The 19,758-nt window shown below is 38.5% G+C and overlaps 1 protein-coding gene across 1 annotated transcript in view; it reads right to left on the reverse strand.

Moving 5' to 3' along the window:
• The window catches only part of espn (espin), a 36,884-nt gene that overhangs the window by 16,129 nt on the left and 997 nt on the right, over window positions 1-19,758 (reverse strand). The window contains exons 2-8 of the mRNA XM_087782330.1: window positions 17,961-18,154; window positions 12,747-12,933; window positions 11,952-12,134; window positions 11,584-11,715; window positions 10,677-10,929; window positions 7,495-7,781; window positions 3,230-3,388 (exon numbers count right to left, since the gene is read on the reverse strand). Coding sequence (XP_087638456.1) covers window positions 3,230-3,388; window positions 7,495-7,781; window positions 10,677-10,929; window positions 11,584-11,715; window positions 11,952-12,134; window positions 12,747-12,933; window positions 17,961-18,154 — 1,395 coding nt within the window. The remainder of the gene's footprint in view (window positions 1-3,229; window positions 3,389-7,494; window positions 7,782-10,676; window positions 10,930-11,583; window positions 11,716-11,951; window positions 12,135-12,746; window positions 12,934-17,960; window positions 18,155-19,758) is intronic.

The raw sequence follows: 19,758 nt of genomic DNA on the forward strand, positions 1-19,758 counted from the left end.
TTTTAAGGAACACACAGATATTTAAGATAGTTTGAGAGGTAAATATACACATTTTCCATCATGCGGCGAAAATGGTTAAAAGATTCTGTGTGTGAATGAGTTCCTAAATTAAATTAAAAAAAGAAAATAAGATGTTTACGGTGCTGCAGCTTCCTCAACAGTGCAGTATTTGTTAATATCTCCCATGAAAAGAACGTTGTTAAATAATCAATTACCGGCACATCCTGACCCGAGACCCATTGAAACCTGTCGACCGCGACAGATGCATCAAGCGTGTCACACACACACACACACACACACACACCCTCTGCTTCCTCTCAAGTCGATTCATAAACACATAATGGTCCGTGGCTAACAGCTAATAAGTGGTAATCTCCAGAGGGAGGTGGTGGGCTGAAAAAGGGAGCCATCTGCTAGTGCAAGTGATAGTACCTTAACACCCCCCCACACCCCCGCCCTAAAACATGGCTCGTTCTGAAAGCGTGCCGTTAATGAGCCGTGACATCTGACCCGCCCCTCCTTTTATTCCTCAGACGCGTGCATGTCATCGCGGCCCCCTCTTCGCCGAAAACCCCCCAGGGAGTTAAGGGGGTAAGAAAAAAAAAGGGGGCGGGGGTCCAGATGAGTCCGGCACGTGCCACCACCGATTAGCGCTCCATCTGGTCGGGGGCCTCGGCGAGAGCAGAAAGGGCCCCACTGAGGACTTAATTGGCTCAATGAGGATTATACCATGTATCGGTCAAAGAGACCCCCCCCCCCCACCGCCCCCCCGATCCACATACCCAGGAGATTAGAAGAATACCTCCCCCGGGGAGACGGTGGGAAGTCTAATGGACTCTTTATTTCCGTGGGAGGCTGTGTCGGCATGTGGCCCCCGACCGAGACCAATAAAATATCACTTTTTAAATCATACTTAACGATACAGATTTTAGAGTTTAAATAATTATATGTAGAATTTACTTGTTACCGTGACGATAAATAATTAGGTTTTAAAATATACGATTTTTGAATAAAATACATTCAAAAGAAAGATAATAAATTGTCTAAAATTGTTATAAAATAACAAAATAAATAATCAATTTATCCATTTTCTATAATTTAGTCCCTAATGGGGCCGCAGGGCGGCTAGGGACACCCTGGAAAGAACGCCACACAAAAACAAGAATTTAAAGGAAAAATAATGTTGTATGGAAATGAAAGAAATGTTGTGAACGCGTAAAAACTCAAGGCCTGTGGGCTAAATCCGGTCTAATAATTCATTTAGTGTGGCCCACAGGATGGTTGGCTATAAATCCAAGTAATGATGACTTTCAATGAGAGTAAAACGGACGTAGAAAGAAAGGAATTTGACGTTTTTGACGAAGGACAAACGGAGAAAATAAGCCTCAAGGAATAAAAAGACAACGTCTCAATGAGACTCATACTTCCTGTTTGGTAATTAAACCCTTTGTTCGGCCCGTGTCGTTCAGTTTTAGTGGATTAAAATCCATAATAGTCCAGATTAGCAGTGATCTAAGGGTTTTGTTTGCACAGACACACTAGGAAAAAAAGTCCCATTCTTTGTCCGATTGCCCGCCGGGCGTTTACACAAGAGGGTGAGGGCGGGATGGAAATGAGGGGTTTGCATCAGGTGGCGAACAAAAGCCGTGACATTACGTAACTCGGGTTAGCTGATCGAAATAGGCAAATACTGACATCGCCGCGGTAACCTGATGCCGGCGCGACATCAGTTACGGCATCGTCGTGAGCGAACTAATTGAATACTCGTAAAACTTAATAAAACCAAAAAGCCTAATATATTTTTCTTAGCATTTATTTTGACTTACAGAGTTAACAGTACACACAACAACTAATATGTGACCAATTTTTAAATCACAGATGATTATTCATGACTTAATAACTATAAATTAATCATCAGGTTACTACAGAGAATGTGATTCATTAGATATTGATTTGAAAAAACAGTTGTTTTTCTTTACGATTCATAGTGAACAAACAATAAAAACTATTTCACAATAATCAATATGGAAATCAATCTTAACCAAAGCAAACTACATCACAAAACAATAATATATATGTTTTTAACATCCGTGCAGACAGGATGGTACCAACGATGTGTATTTTAAACGTCAGTGAAACACATTTATTACAGACTATTTTAGTTCTTTATCATCTGGTTGTCTTCAGGAGAAAAGGTAAGGACAAGGAAATTTAAGGCATATTGTGGAACTTTTAAGTAACTGAAATTTATTCTGTTAATAAACTATTCCAAACTCAGTATCAGAGGCGTTTCCAAATAACGGGTTAATGATAAAAAGGTTTAAGATATAAAGGGTTTTTAGAAAATCTCGTCTTGAAAGTGCATCAGCTTTAACAAAGTCCAATTTAGGCATTTCTTTTGTCTGCAAAAACATATTTTTGTTTGAAACATAACATTTCAATTATACATTTTATAGCAGATTTTGTTTTTTAATTGGTTGATTTAAATGCAATTAAATACAAAATTTAGTAATTAAATTAGTAATATGAATTGCATTTTCTTTCTTTTTTATGCAATTATTTTTTATTATATTTTTGTTGACAACAATATATTTTTGTTTTACAATACAATGTTTAATCTGCAGCATTTTCTTTTTTAAATTAAAGTGGAATAATTTGGTCTGAACATTTTTTTTCTGCGACAAAATGTTTCTTTTCTGCAACAAAATGTTCTACTTTAGGTCGATTATATTAATAATTAGAACCATTTTTAAATATTAACTTCAGCGAACAATCTGAAAAGTAAAAAAGCAAAAAAGGACTTTTGTCATCATTAAATACGCTTAACCTTAAACTTCTAAATTGAATAATGGCTTCACTTATTCTACTTTATGTTAACGCAACATTGATCATTATTTTTTAATTGAAATCAAATAAACTGAAGAAATGTCCTGATAAAACCTGTATAACCCGTAATATTTTCGCTTATTATCAGTAAACCAGACACTTATTAATGGATAAATAGAAGAAAATTTGTGATAAAAAGAGGAAACAAATGGGGTTTAACGAGAATTAAAGGGCACAAGCCAACATTTAAAGCTAGATTTCAAATGGTCACGCAGTTGCATCATGGGATCTAGTTGGTGGTACTTGAACGTATCTGCAGTAATAATTGGGGAAACATTTCAAGAAGTTTGGCACGACTATTTTCAATCTCTCGTTTGAAATCTCAAGCACAAGGATGCCTTGCCTCCTCGTTGGGCGCCATGACTTTGCTCCCTCGGGGCTCGGCCGTGTCGCTGCCCAGGTTCTTGTAGTAGTCCCCAGTGCTGGGCTGCTTGCTGAAGCTCCGGGACTTCCTGTTGGAATCCACGCGCCGCAGCTTCTCGTGCTGGTCGCCGGGCAACAGCTTCTGAGACGGAGGGAGGCAAAGAATCAGGACAAAAACTCACAGAAGTGATGCTGAGGCTGATGTCGACAGTTGATGCCCTTATTTTAAACAATTATAACCGATAAATAAATATAAAAATAACGTTTTTAACAAATATATTAATTAAAAAACATGTTTCATGTGGTTGATTATTCAGGGTACAAACAAGAGTTTTTAATATCTCCCAGTATTAAGTCGGGTCGGAATGTGTGCGACTGCTTTTCCTGGCGGATTAGGACGTTTTAGTGACTAAAGCTGCTTAATTTTAATAACAGAACAAGGCTTTATTGAGTTTGCTCTAAACAGTTGTGTTTCTATGTGACACCTAAAAAAAATAAGGGCCACAAATTAAGAATTAGGATGCGAGAGATTATTGTTGTCAAGGGTCAACCATCAATATGTCCTAATTATCCTGTTTTAAGGCATCATTAAGATTCAGTTAGTTTGGAGGAAATATTTATAAGTAATTCTGGTTTGTGTCGGGTAAAGCTGGATCCTAACAGGTCACTAGTTTGTCAAAGGAGAAAGTGAAGGTCACACTGAAGTGATCCCCTTTGATCCTTTGTCTTATCTTGGTCAAGGTGACCCGGTGGCCCAAAAAACAAATGTGTTGTGTGTACAGTGGTGGAGGTCGTACACCCTGACCCATAGACAACAGAAGAGATACAAAAAACACATTTGTTTTCAGGCCTTTGGGTCAACTTGACCCAGAGACAACAGAAGGGATACCACAAACATTTGTTTTCAGGCCTTTGGCTCACTTTAACCCAAAGACAACAGAAGAGATACCAAAAACACATTTGTTTTCAGCTTGCGGGTCACCTTGACCCAGAGACAACAGAAGGGATACCACAAACGCATTATTTTCGGGCCTTCGGGTCATCATGACGCAGAGGCAACAGAAAGGATTACACAAATAATTGTTTCCAGCCCTCGGGTCATCCTGACCCAGAGACTACAAGAGGGATACCACAAACACATTTGTTTTCAGGCCTTTTGGTCACCTTGACCCAGAGCCAACATAAGGGATACCACAAACACATTTGTTTTCAGGCCTTCAGGTCACCTTGACCCAGAGACAACAGGTCAATTCATCTTAATCACTTTTTGTTCTTTATCTTTAGTTTTACTCAAATAAACAATTTGATCTGTTCTTTATATTTGCACTTTGTCATCCCTTGCACTTTGTGCACTTTTATTTAAACTTTGTTCTTCTTCCGAAGCAGACCTCCAGAGGGATTAATAAAGTCTATCCAACAATCTAACAATAATGGTCACGACTTAAGAGACGTGGGAAACAGAAAACAAGCTTCTCCGGCCTCAAGCAGTCGCTTCCTCAAAAACGCCGTGGAAAATAAACTCATAAAACATAAACAAGCGACGAAAAGCGACAGGAAAAGTCCATTATTAACTAGAAAAAAAAGGGAAGTGGCGTTCCATCTGACCCCTGACCTCTTTCCTTTTTTTTTAGCGGTCTTGTGTTCTCATGGGCTTGTTAAGCATTGTGTACCGAGCAGTCATGATGGGATGGGAGTGTAACGTGAGGCGCTACAGATGGTTTGATTGTCAACCTCCCACAGAGTAGAAGACACATGTAACCACGATCGTGATCCCTTCGCTTCCAATGTTACCATCCAGCACAAAAGGATTATATATAATATATATATATATATATATATTATATATATTGAAACATCTTAGAACAGCAACATTTAAGTCAAAAATAAGAGTAAAATAACTCTTAATACCTTAATAACTTACATCAACATTTCCTCATCAACTTTCAAGCCCTTTTCTCTGATCTTACACCAAATATTGACATAAAATTGTACTTTAAGAACCAACTATTTAAAGTCCAAGTTCACCACGTTACACTGACAAACTTCACTTAAACAAATACACAATATTAAGCGTTTAAATCGTCCTCTACATGACGACGTCGCTCTTCTTTTAACATCTTACCTTCTAGATTAAAAAAAAAAAAAAAAAGTCCTCTCCGGGAGCCGAGGTCTGGACGGAGGACAAGGCACCGGCGAGCGAGAGATGCTGTCACCAGATCTACAGCCTCTCCTCTCCTCCTGCTCTCTGTGCTACACCTGTCACTCTACCTGCCCTCTCGGTTTACCCAGCGGCCTCATCAATTACCCATCGCTCCGACATCTGCAGTGATGTCATCGCCGCCGGAACCACTCCCCCCCCCCCCCGCCGCCCCCCCCTCGGACCCTGCCCAACACATGCAGGAAGAAGACGCTTTCGAAGAAAACTTTAATTCCAAAACTATAAAATGATTTCTTAAATCTTCTCACAACTTCTTTTAAATGTTTTAACTCGGAACTAAAACGTCTAAAAGCGTAAAAGGCAAAGCAGGCATTTGTTTGGCTGCTGCAGACAAAACATTGAGGCAAATACACACAAATGAGGTGACTCAACACAATATACAAAACTCGGGACGTCCCGGGCTCTGCCTCTTTTATTTTGCGCAAAAGGTTTATGTTCCCTGTTGCCACGGCGACCGGGATGGGCAGCTTTATTTACAATGTTTATAGAGCGAGTGCGTGCTCCGAGTTCCAAGAAGAAGCTTAAACTAAATTGTTAATGAGGGCCCGCTGTGAGCTGGTCTGCAAGCTTAGGGCAGCGACACAGACGATTAAAAACTCTCCTCGGTGCGTTTCATCCACGCGTGAGCGTCCTATGATCTCTTTATGTTGATCTATAAATGCTTCCACTGTTCTCATGTTTCATCATTACACTTTTTTCGCTATTATTAGTAATTATTATACAGTAAATACATTTTTTTGATGACGTCTTCTACACTGAAACAGTCATTACTTAGCTCCAAATATAAGTATGTAACATTTTAAATGTTCTTTTAAGTGGAAAATGATCACTTGGGTTCGGAGAAGAGGATTCTGCTCCCCGCCACTCAACTCCAGATAAGCCAGAGATGGGCCCAGGGGCCACATGCGGCTCTTAGACTGGATTCATTTGGCCCTTATAATGTCAAATATCAAATAGTAACTAACATTTTTATTTTGCATTTTTGACTTGTTTCTAAATATAACTATTGTTTTCTAACTTTTTTTGTGAGTATTTATTGCACCGCAACATTATTTAACGCTTGCGTTATCTCAGGGTCAAGGTGACCCGAAGGCCCGGAAAAAAAAAGTGTTTGTGTAACCCCTTGTGTCGTCTCTGGGTCAAGGTCAACGACCTACGCCACCGTGTATGGATTTATTGAAGTTCACCTTGAAGTTCAAGATCACCTTGATCCAGAGACGACACAAGGGATACCACAAACACATTTGTTTCCAGGCCTTGTGTAACTTTGACCCCGAGATAACACAAGGGAGCTAGTAGACAGGGAGCTACCTCAAGAAATGATGGCTTTTTTTTAAGCATGACTTAAATGTAGTGAAAGTGGGTTTATTTACACCTTTATATGCAGTGATGGAGGTCGTTCACCCTGATCCGGAGACAACACAAGGGATACCACAAACGCATTTGTTTTTGGGGTTTTGGATCAAATTGACCCCGAGATAACACAAGGCTTAATTCTACTAGTCGGGAAGCTAAATGTATTTTCTTTTCAATTTGTATTTTGGAAAAAAACTCACTCCGAACTTTCCAACACAACTTTCTCTCAGTCTCACCCCCTCTCAGTGAACTCAGCGCTGTAGCAGATTTGTTTTTTGTGTTTTTTTAAAAGCATGATTTAAATGAAGTGAAAAGGGGTCAAAAGACATTCACTGTCTTTAATATCGATGACAGTCATAGCGGACGATAAGTCGATAGAGATAATAATAGTCACTTTACTACTTTGTGAAGAGACCATCGAGTTCAACCTCTCACACGAGTGATGTGAGGCCAGAGTGTTGGACGCCCTCGTGTCAAGCCTGGCGTGTCAACAACGCTCCAGTAATGAGCATCTCTGTCGTGGTCTCGTTAGCGCGGCTCAAACAACCACATCTTTGTCGTCGTTACGCAACCGACGGGGGGGCCCAAGAGTGGGTTCTGGGGGGCCCCCTCGTGACCACTTTATCCCCCACTCGGCTTTAATACTTTTGTTTCCTGAGATGATAACACACTCTTCTCACCTCCTTCTTGGAGCTGCTGCTCTCCACGTGTCGCAGGTTGCTCTTCACCTTCAGGAACTCGGCCGACGTGGGCTCCTGGGGGGGTTTGGGCGCCGGGTAGCTGGGGGGCGGGGGAGGCGTAGGGGGCGCCCGGGGTGGAGGCGGGGGTGGGAAGGCGGGAGGAGGAGGCAGCTTGGCGTCGGGGGCGACGTCCTTCTTCCGGGACGAGTCCGAGTCGATATCCGGGTTGAGCATGTCCATGTACGCCTGCATGCCGGAGATGGCCGTCTCCGACGCACCTGGAGGAAAAATAGTTTTGTTATTTTGCGATAATTTTTTAATAAGGAAGTTATTTTTATTCCTCACAAACTTTAAAAGGAACATATGCATTTGTACCACCAGGGTGCAGCACCAGGCAAACTGATGGTGTTGAAGCTTCACAAACTGTTGAATATAAAGCACTGTTTAATTAATAAATAATACTATTATTATATAATTTATGATAATAATACACAATCAAATGCTTATTAAGGGATTCTTCCTTTTCCTGTTTTTGTCATTTTATCTTTTTTTTCTAAATTTAGTTCAGTCTTAGATAAATTACTCGTTTTATTATTTCATTGCATTTGTCCTCAAGGGATATTTAACATTGATTTACATTTCTATTTTTCAACCTCATACCTAGTTTGTTAAAATGACCTTATAATCTCTTCTTTGGTAAATTGTTTTGGACGTTGTTTGGCAAAAGATACATTTACGATGTTTTCATTTTCAAAGCTCACTATAATAAGCACGAGTTGTTAAATTTAGTCTGATTTTGGATGTATCTGTAAAGGTTTAATTTGATTTTCTCGTATATTGTCACGTCTTTTCAGTTTTGATGAGAAAAACAAACTGAACCTAAAGACATATTTGTCCCAATCATGAATACCGTTTAATTTGTCTTTGATTTATTATTTATTTGATTTATTTATAGTTATTTGTATTATAATACTATTTATTTGCCATTTTATGGTAACATTTTAACAATTTTATTGTGTTTTATTTTGTCAATCCATTTTTATTTCATTTGTATTATTGTGTGAACGCTAGTAAGCATACTTTTCTACTACTCTTACTTTTACTACTTTTCCACTTCTACTTCCACATTTATTACCAATTCTACTTCTTCTACTTTGACTTGTAATTGCACTTCTACTTCCACATTTACTACTAATTCCAGTACTACTTTTGGTTTTCTACTACTTCTACTTTTACCACTAATTCCACTACTACTTTTGGTTTTCTACTACTTCTATTACTAATTCCACTTCTTCTAATTTTACTGCTAATTCCACTACAACTTTTGGTTTTCTACTACAACTTTTGGTTTTCTACTACTTCTACTTTTACAACTTATTCCAGTACTACTTCTATTTGTATTACCACTCCACTTCTTCTACTTTTACTACTAATTACACTTCTACTTTTACTACTAATTCCACCACTACTTTTGGTTTTCTACTACTTCTATTTGTATTACTAATTCCAGTTCTTCTACTTTTACTACTAATTCCACTTCTTCTACTTTTACTACTAATTCCACTTCTACTTTTACTACTAATTCCCCTTCTACTTTTACTACTAATTCCGCTTCTACTTTTACTACTAATTCCACTACTACTTTTGGTTTTCCACTACTTCTATTTGTATTACTAATTCCACTTCTTCTACTTTTACTACCAATTCCACTTCTACTTTTACTACTAATTCCACTTCTACTACTAATTCCGCTTCTACTTTTACTACTAATTCCACTTCTACTTTTACTACTAATTCCGCTTCTACTTTTACTATTAATTCCGCTTCTACTTTTACTACTAATTCCCCTTCTACTTTTACTACTAATTCCGCTTCTACTTTTACTACTAATTCCGCTTCTACTTTTACTACTAATTCCGCTTCTACTTTTACTACTAATTCCGCTTCTACTTTTACTACTAATTCCACTACTACTTTTGGTTTTCCACTACTTCTATTTGTATTACTAATTCCACTTATTCTACTTTTACTACTAATTCCGCTTCTACTTTTACTACTAATTCCCCTTCTACTTTTACTACTAATTCCCCTTCTACTTTTACTACTAATTCCCCTTCTACTTTTACTACTAATTCGGCTTCTACTTTTACTACTAACTCCGCTTCTACTTTTACTACCAATTCCGCTTCTACTTTTACTACTAATTCCGCTTCTACTTTTACTACTAATTCCGCTTCTACTTTTACTACTAATTCCGCTTCTACTTTTACTACTAATTCCACTACTACTTTTGGTTTTCCACTACTTCTATTTGTATTACTAATTCCACTTATTCTACTTTTACTACTAATTCCGCTTCTACTTTTACTACTAATTCCCCTTCTACTTTTACTACTAATTCCCCTTCTACTTTTACTACTAATTCCCCTTCTACTTTTACTACTAATTCGGCTTCTACTTTTACTACTAACTCCGCTTCTACTTTTACTACCAATTCCGCTTCTACTTTTACTACTAATTCCGCTTCTACTTTTACTACTAATTCCACTACTACTTTTGGTTTTCTACTACTTCTACTTTTACAACATATTCCAGTACTACTTCTATTTTTATGAATAATTCCACTACTACACTTTTACTACTAATTCCACTTCTTCTACTTTTACCACTAATTCAATTACTACTTTTTAATTTTACGAGATGCAATTCTCAATTATTATGGGATGTTTACAGATTCAGCAGAAGCAGCATTCACACTGCATTTTCTTCTGGAAATGCAAATTTTCTAGTTTCCTTTTTATATTCTGTAATGTCACCACAGCAAGTTCAACTGGCAATAGAAGTTTTTCGATTCTGATAATTGCTAAAACTTGTATTTGACCAGGATGACTCTTCTCTGTAGTTAAAGTCTGTTTCTATCTTGAAAATTGTAGTTATGACGTCTATTTAAAGGAGTAAATATGAAAGATAAAACAGGTGCGATTGTAACTGATTCTGAGGTTAGCACGATGGTGTGGTGAGAGGTGGTGTCGACTCACAACCACAATTCAAATATTCCGGGTGAGCCGTCCGTGTGATATTTGCATGTTTTTTGTCACGATATCGCAAATATTGTTTCTGTTCCTTAAATGCAAATTCCTTGCCGATCCAAACGGGAACATGTCTAGAAGTACCCGTGTGTGCGGCCGGGTTGATCTGACCCCCTGGACCTCGTGTGGTCAGGCTGCTCCTCTTCTCGCCGGTGCTGGACTGGCTGGAGTTGGCCGAGTCGTAGTTGGAGAGGGAGCTGGAGGGAGAGCTGAGGTCGAAGTGCGCCGGCTGGGTGGCGGGGGGCATGGTGGTGTTCGGGGACGAGAGCCCCGAGTCCTGCTGCTTGTACTCCAGGTCCGTCGACGGATCCCTCGACAAAACCCGGTGCTCCACGCTCTGAGGAAAGAGAAACAAACTGGTGAACATCTCTGGTGATGTTTACTAATGTGAGCTTTAATAGAAGGAGCTCAGGGACGGATTCTTCAGCTGCAACAGTTCTTAATTTCTCAGGGGGATTTGAAACATGTTTCCCACAAAGCAACATGTTGTTCTTTGTCACGTTTTGAGACGTTACTATCTCAGACATTTTTATTTAATAGTATTTGTAGAGCATAAAATATAAGAATTGTAATATACTTTGACAAATAATAGATACAGAAATATACATTTATTTGAATTGTCAGATAGAAGGTGTTTATTGTAGCATTATTGCAAGCTAGTTAATCAATAAGGTCATTAATGAGATTATTAATAAGGATATTGGATGCCCTGAGAGCTTTATGGGAACATATGTTGTCACATGTTTTGAGCTATAGGTGGAATGATCCCAATGGGTCAATTACTGTCTGTGCAATGTTCTTTATACGTGGACAAGAAGGAAAAAAAATAGCTTTTAGATCCTTTAAACTACATTAAGAAAACATCTGTGGTGAGACTGAATCTGGAGTTTAATACAGTAAATAATGGTTGAATTCCCTGCATTTTCCACAAAAACAATAGAGATATGATGAAACTTTCTTCTCACTTATTGAAGGTCAAATAACTGCTCACCATGTTCTCAACAGTGCGGAGGTACTTCGCACACTGCGAGTGTCCGTTGTATTCGGCGAGGTCTGCCGCTGTGAAGCCGTCCTGGTCTCTGATACCGAGGTCCACTCCGTTGACTACTAGAATCTGACAGCACTGGAAAAGATAGCAGTACCGTTTAGAATATATTTGAACATTTTTTCGTGTAGATATTATTGAAAATTGATGAACCTCTATCCTGTATTATGTAAAGAAAAGGAGGTACATGCAGAGAGAATTATCAAAAAAAGATTTGACCAGATTGCAGTAGCACTGTTCCTACATCAGGGGGAGCCAGAAACACCGTTTTAAATCTTACAGAGTGGGGCTTTAACCGCTAAATAGAGTCCTACCTCCAGTTCCCCATTCTCGGCGGCGTCGTGAAGGGGAGTCCCTCCCCAGTTATCGGTGACGATGTCGCCGCCGTGCAGCAGTAACCAGCTGAGGACCTTTGCATGACCACGGCTGGCGGCGAAGTGCATGGCTGTAGCGCCGTCGCCGTCTCGGTCCGTCAGACTGATCTCTGCGAAACTCATCTGAAGGCAGATGTGAAAGTACAAGATGAAACAAGACAAAACCATTTAAATGAATGTCCACATGCAACTGTAGAAACACATGTGCAAGATGTTGATTTATTAATAGGTCATTATCAATTAGGGGTATAAATATAGCAATTTTCTTTTGGCTTCCAAGTCATGTTTTAATTTTTAACAGTTATTTTGTGGTATAAAATATATATTTTTAATTCAGAATTAACATCCTAATATTGACAGCGTTTTGTTCATTTTTATATTGCAATTTAACTTCCCACCGCTACATGCTAGCTATCATTACATCCTTCACAGCAAAATTATCTGGGATCACGGCGATGACTGAGGACAAGAGGATACAGCAGCTTTTGAAGCTGATACACCGGCATATGTTGGTTTCAAAACAGGAGAAAGTAGTTATGACTTTTGTTTGAGTCATGCTTTTTCCTACAGTATCATAAAATATATAGCAATATATCGTATCGTTGCACTGTATCGTGATACATATATCTCCAGATAATTACCAATACACACCCCTGTTATCAATCAGGGTATAAAGTTGAAATTATACAAAAAGTCTCTACACAGTATCAACTAGTAATCTGGACTTTTACTGACCAGCCATACAATGACGGTGTTGTGGCCCATCTGGGCAGCAGCGTGCAGGGAGGTCATCCCATCGTTGGCTCTGATGCTTGGATCGGCCCCGCAATCCTTGACCAGGTACTGGACGACCTCGAGGTGACCCTCCTGGCAGGACAGGTAGAGCGGCGTGGCACCATTCTTCGTCTGAGAGTTGACGAGACTGGACGAAAAAAACAAGAACAGGTGAAATCAAGGAAATTATCCTGTTAACAGGTCGATTTATTTGTTGAAAAGTTGTAATTATCGGACAAAACGTGAGGTAAATATTGGTTGTATGTCGTGTATATGGTTGTTTTTAAACAACTCCGACCCCCTTCGGTGCAACCTCCATTTTCAAAACCTAAGTCCAGTTATTTAAGTCCTGTAAGTACAATGTTTGTGTTGGTTTCCAATCATCCGGGTCAGAGAGCAGACAAACGCTCAGGCCTCCACAAGGACATTTGTAAGTCAATAGTTTTCCAGATGGGAATCTTAAATATTCTATATATTAGCTGAATATGTTGGGCAGGTCTGTCTTGTTTTAACTGAGTATTAACGCAACAATCTGGACTCAGTCTTTATCAAAGTTGAAGCTATTTCCAGAGCAGTCTGCGGCGGTGATGCTTAGCCAAATCCCACTCTCGGCATTTCCTCCGGCGACTGGATCCCAGATCCTCCAGTCTCCCTGGGGGGGGGTCATGGAGTGAACGGGGCTTCTAAATCCTATAAGGCGGCTCTTTATTTGGACACTGACAAATGAGCAATCGGTCTACTAAGAGGATTAGCACTCCATTGGCTTTGCCCCGGCCTGCTCGTGCTTAGACGTTACGGGCCAAGGTGGACGTGAGTGGGTGGAAAATAAGGTGGTGGTCTAGACGCCGACGTGACCCCGTCCAGATTTTCTCTTTCAATGCTGACGTTTTAAGCCAATAGATGATTTTAAAGGCAACTATAGTTAGCATTGAATGTGCGTTTGAAATCTTCTTACTGTATGAATTGCAGATGACCCATTAAATATGAAGTTTAATTTGCTTTACTATGGTACAATTACCATTAGCCATCTGTAGGAAGTTACAGATTCAAAAGGTATTTAACGATTTATTTAATCACTTATATGTATGTATATGGTGAAAGTGGATAAACTTCCTAACTTATAACTCCCATATTGAGTGATTTCACTATATGCCAATTCATTTTTATTTTAATCATTTATACGATATTTCTAATTCCACAGGGGGAAATGTACATCATCATAGCAGTAAGTTTACATTAGGAAACGATTGCACATATTAAAATAATAAAAATAAGTAATAAAAAAAGTTGTACGATAATTTTTTTCCCCTTAATTTATGCTTGCAAATCATGTGCTTTCATTGTTGTTTATCGTTTATAGTTCAATAAAATGTGTGTAAAATTTTCATTGCAAAAAAATCCCTTTGTAGTCATTTTTCAGTTGCTATTAAACTTCCGGGCCTCTAGATGGCATCAGTCGTTACGTCCTACACGGCTAAATTAACATTGAAATCACATGATCACTGAGGACGAGAGGATACGGTCGATTACAACAGCTTACAAACATTTCAAAGCAAAAGAAAGCAGTTACGACCTCATCTGGAGTCATGCTATACTACAAATATACTATATTGTTCCTACAACATCGCAACTAGTTTTTCTTAGTATGTTAGTACACAAATAATATATGCTATTGCCATGTATTGGCACTCAACTGGCAATAGGATATGTATAATGATAAAGGGGCAAACTTACCCTAAATATATACATATATATACACATGTGTCACAGTACAGATTTGAATCCAGTAGAATCTGGAATCCAACAAACAGATTCTAATTCCATGATTCAGTCTATTTTCCAAAACATTTTGATGCAATCCGAATTTCTCCTTTTAGAATTGGAGATTGTCCTGGTAGAATTCCCATTTGTCCTAGGACAGATTGGAATTCCAATATTCAGATCCCAATACAGTAGTAGGATTCCAAGCTGTACTAGTAGAGATTGTAATTCACTAGTAGAATCTGGAATCCTCCTAGGACAGAGTAGAATTCCAATATTCAGATCCCAGTTCAGTATTAGAATTCTAATCTCTACTAGTAGGATCTGTACTTATTATACCCATATATATACACATGTATAGTAGCATATTGCCAGTTTCGTGCCAATACACAGCAATAGCAATATAATATTTGTTTACTAACATACTAAGAAAAACTAGTTTAAAGAAGATCTATTGGCAAAAATGTGTGAAAAGACTTGGCCAATGAACTGAGTTCAAATAAAAGGTAGATTTTCAACAAGCTCTAGTTAATTAACTAGTCATAATAAATAACCAATCATCAAGTGCAGCAAGAAAAACTTGTCTCGGCCAAATTGTCAAAGGACAAATATAGCGGACTGATATCTGATATTCCACCTGTGACAAGCCGATATGCAATTGGCCTCCGTAATTGCACCTTGTACACGGTAACAAAGAGCATCTGTGTCTTCATTACAGACAAAGTAATTGATGTCGCACTAATAGTCTTCCTGTCTGATAAAGGCTCGTCACATTCCCGGTCGTTCCCGTCTAAATAATATAAGAATGTTGTGGGTTCCGTGTGTTCCAACGAGATCTCGCCCCAAGACACAACAATATCTCAAATAGAGGAAATTAGCAAAGAAGGCAAAAGTAGATATTTTACTGTCTAATTAGTGGTGACTTATGGTTAAAGCAGTCACTAGTCAAACCACAGCTAAGTTACTAATTACTAGTTTGTTCCTGTGGGAGAAACCTGAGCATGTTTACGTTCCTCAATCCGACTCGATCACACGAGGGGTCAGAACTTAACGTGCTTGTACCGAACAGTACGAAGGAGTCTCATTTTTATATTGTCTTTTCAATCTCCCTTTTCTTCTCCTCCGTCAAACTAATTCTATTCTACATGTTTTGTTGACATCCCTCTGTTCCTTATCTTATCTTATCTTGAACACTGGCATCTTTATAGGTCGCCATAGCAACATGAATCGGTCGGATGAGCTTGATAACATTGATCGAAACTCGTGATAAGATAAAGTGGAGACAGCGAATAGTGGCTCTTTTCAAGTGATAAAAAAATGAATTTACTGAATATATTTGATAACATGAAGGACTTGCTGGTCTTTAATAATCAACAATCTTCAAACTGTAATCATTGCAAAAAATTTCCAACGTATTGATCTGGAAAAGAGAATTGAGAAGGTTTTTTTCCAGCCCCAAATATAAGTATGGCTAAGAAATTACCCTGGCAATGGTGTCCAGTTTAAACACAATGATATAGTATGACGGTAAAATGCAATGGCCGCTTAATTGTTTGACCAGTCTGCAACCCCCCCGTCCCATTCACTTTTTAATTGATTCAGTCTTTTGTCTAGGAGGCCCGTCAGAGGAGGAACACATGAGCCTGCTGGTTTTGCTTCATTGAGGCTCACAATTCAACCGTGTCTCCAAACAAATACCTCAGTCGCGCTTCTGAAAGTGGTGCTAGTCTGCTGTTGAAAAATAAGAAAAAAAAAATCATCACCGATTTACATCGGATTTTCAATGTGTATTTGTATTTTTGTATCTTCCTCATTATCTCATCCAAGGCTAGCGCTTCTGTGTGTGTCGCCATGGCGATGGTGGTAAACAGCAGAAAGGGGGAGGAGCTAAGGAGGCGAGTGAATGGGTCCTAGGGCTATCGGCGGGCGACCTTGTCCCAGGGGATCGTTAATTTTTTAGCAGGTGTACACCTCACCTGGGGGCGTCTCAGGGAGAGGTGGGAGCTCGGGGTCGGTACCTGCTCCGATGAACACGAGGGAAAGAGTAACAAGTCTTTTAAGATGCTCTTAAGTGTCTTTCAAAGCATTCTTCTGTTGGTAAAGGTTGATTTTAAAAGCTTATTTTGGTTCAATTCACTAACAAAATGTATAAAAAGTATCTATATTCTTATTTATTGACAAAATATGTGGAGCAGATGGAAGGATAATTATCCAAATTAGAAATATTATTAAATAAATCTTCTTTTGCAGAAGTTATATCCACCATATGTCCATTTCCTCGGTGTTACATTACACAATGTACACTATTATTGTAAAAATCAATCGGTCTTTTGTGGACACCTGACCCGCTGATGACCCCGGGCTCACGCTCGTGTGTCACGTCCGAACGTTCATTCAGCCTTTTCTAGTCCGATCGTAGACAAGTTTATCTCGGCGCTGCAAGGACACGTCTGACGCCGCGCTGATTACAGGTGACATCCATCAAGAGGCTTTCACTCGCACAAGGGCTGACAATGCAAATGACACTCATGGCAAATGCAGATCGGTTACATAACAAACACGACAATACTCTTCCCATGATACATCGCAGTACCCTTGGCAATAATGTTATGATATATTCAATGTTCAACGTGACTGATATTGTTCTAAAACATGGTAGGAAATTACAAATTATGTCGTGTATGTAAAGAGGAAACATGTGTTTAAATCACAACTTAATGCATTTTATTTTGTATTAATTATACATTATGTATTTGTATGCCATTGTATGGTAATGTCTCGTATTTTATTTGAATTAATTGTGTTTTATTTTATTCATTTATTTAATTCCGATTATTTCATTTTTATATACTGTTACCACAACAAATTCCAGTGGTGGTATTTACTACAAGGTTTTCTGATTTGGAAAAAAAAATTCAAATTATCATGAATAATAAAAATGTAATAATAATAAAATAAACGAATCAAATACTTTAAGTAAGGAAGTGTAATAATCTGAAATGGTATCGATATTAAACCATTTTTATATACGTTTGATAACTATAAGGCATATATAAACTTTTTTAAAGATTTGGTTTAAGATATAAAAGTACACAAAACCGATACAAAATAACATAAGCATGAAAAAGATTATCTTCATTTGTCAAATGCACACTGTACAATGTAAGGTTAAATGGTCAAATATCTTTTAGTTTAAAAATATATGTTAATAAATTATAAAAATAAAGTTTACAACACAATTTAATTGAACAAAACATAAACCAATAAAGATATAGGTCATTCAATTGTTTGATAAACAGTTGGGTTAGTAGTTAAAAAGATATTCTAAACTTATATTCAAAAGCAACCGGGTTAAATTTCTAGGAAAAAAAAAGAGAAAGATTTAAAAAACTAAATCAATAAAGCTGTTCTTACTTTGGGCTGTGTCCAAGTAACAGTCGTAGGGAGTGCAGGTCTCCCTTGGCAGCAGCGTAGTGTACAGGTAGGGCACCGGTGTCGGTGGTGACCCCGGGATCCACCTCACCGCTCTTCAGCAGCCACTCCGTGATTTCATGATGACTAAATCGAGACGCGAGGTGAAGAATTGTGGCACCAGAACTGTCCTTGGCCTAAAAAAAACAAACAAAAAAACTGTTAAATTCATGATTATACACTCAGTGACCACCTGTACAAGAATACCTGTTAGAAATCACCATATTGACTAGGAAAAATGTGTTTATTAATAACCTTGTTTATTGAAAGGTAGCCTAATTAACATTCCGGGTAAGTAGCAGGATGTGACATTTGGTTTTAACAATGGAAAAAGACAAGCCACCCTTAACTCCTTCTATTCCTGCTCCATCGGGCGGCTCTGAGACTCCCCGCTGGGAAGGTCTTCCCCTCGTGAGTGGATTCTAACTGTGACATAAGGGGGTTTGGAATCATTTTAACACACTCAGTATCAGAATAGCAGCAACAAAGCAATGTCATCCACTTTATCAGGAGCTAAACTCATTATTGAGGATGAAGCTGCAAAACAACCTCCAGGAACTTGATTGTCTTGGTTTGTACAACAAATTCCCTTTAATTGGCTCCGTCCTTCCATAAGTGGGTTAGATAGTTCAAGTATGTTTAGTTTTCTGCTTCAATTTTAATATCGATGGATAGCATAGCTGCAAAACTATAGACTACAGGTATGAAGGACCTTGAATAAATATCAGTTTTTTGGATTCAAATGAAAAATCCAAGCCCTTGAAAAGATTACCTGGATAAATAATGTTTTTTAAGGTAAGTCTTGTAAGAAGGCACATTGTCTTTTTTTCAAAGACAACCACAAGTATCTGAACTACTAAATCCTGATACTAAATGTTGTCTCCAGTTTGGAGATGTTGTCCTTGAGAGTTCAAAACGTACGTATCAGGCGAATAAAAACATGTACACAAAGACAAAGAGGTACAAACATCCAGGTCTAAATGGTTGTTTTAGCCTTATAGTATACATGCAACACTTTCTTGGGTTACATTCTTAGTCACCAGCAGATCTTTACTTGCCCCCCCCTGTCAGAAAACACCAGCGAAAGAACCAGGCAAAAGTCGGCGACAAGTGAAAACTGGAAGGCAACACCATGACGCCATCAGGTATATTGCCTTGCACGCATTTGATCGGTTCAAATGTCAGCCGGGCGTCTTATCAGTAACCCAGATTTCGAGGGGTTCTCTTTGTCACTTTCATGTGGGAGCCGGTCATTAAAGATGCAAACATCTAAAGTCAACCATTAAAGTGGACCATTATCTATAACGATTGAGAAGATCGGAGTTTTATTTACACACACAGGCAATGTAAACAACCACAGAGTTTCCATCCAAGTTGCATAATGTCCTGTTTTCTAGCATGTCCCCCTTTAATCAATTCATCTTTTTCCTCAGGATAATGTATCTATATTAAACCACACTGTATTGATTCTATGGCTTTCAAATCATTTTACTTTTTCATAGTTCTGTTATGGTTTTAATTTCAATAAAGTTTGAATAAAATAAATTGACCTTTCTGTGTGGAGTTTGTATGGTCCCCCCGTGGGTTTACTCCGGGCACTCCGGTTTCCTCCCACAGTCCAATAACATACAGAGGTTAATTGGCAACTTGGGGAAATTGTCTGTATTGTACGAGTGTGTGCATGTGAATGGTTGTATATCTTTGTGTGCCCTTGGACAGTGAAGTTGGTGTCCTTCGCCTC

This window comes from Callionymus lyra, chromosome 19, assembly GCF_982586985.1.
Source record: "Callionymus lyra chromosome 19, fCalLyr1.hap1.1, whole genome shotgun sequence".
In the NCBI taxonomy this organism is placed as follows: domain Eukaryota; kingdom Metazoa; phylum Chordata; class Actinopteri; order Syngnathiformes; family Callionymidae; genus Callionymus; species Callionymus lyra.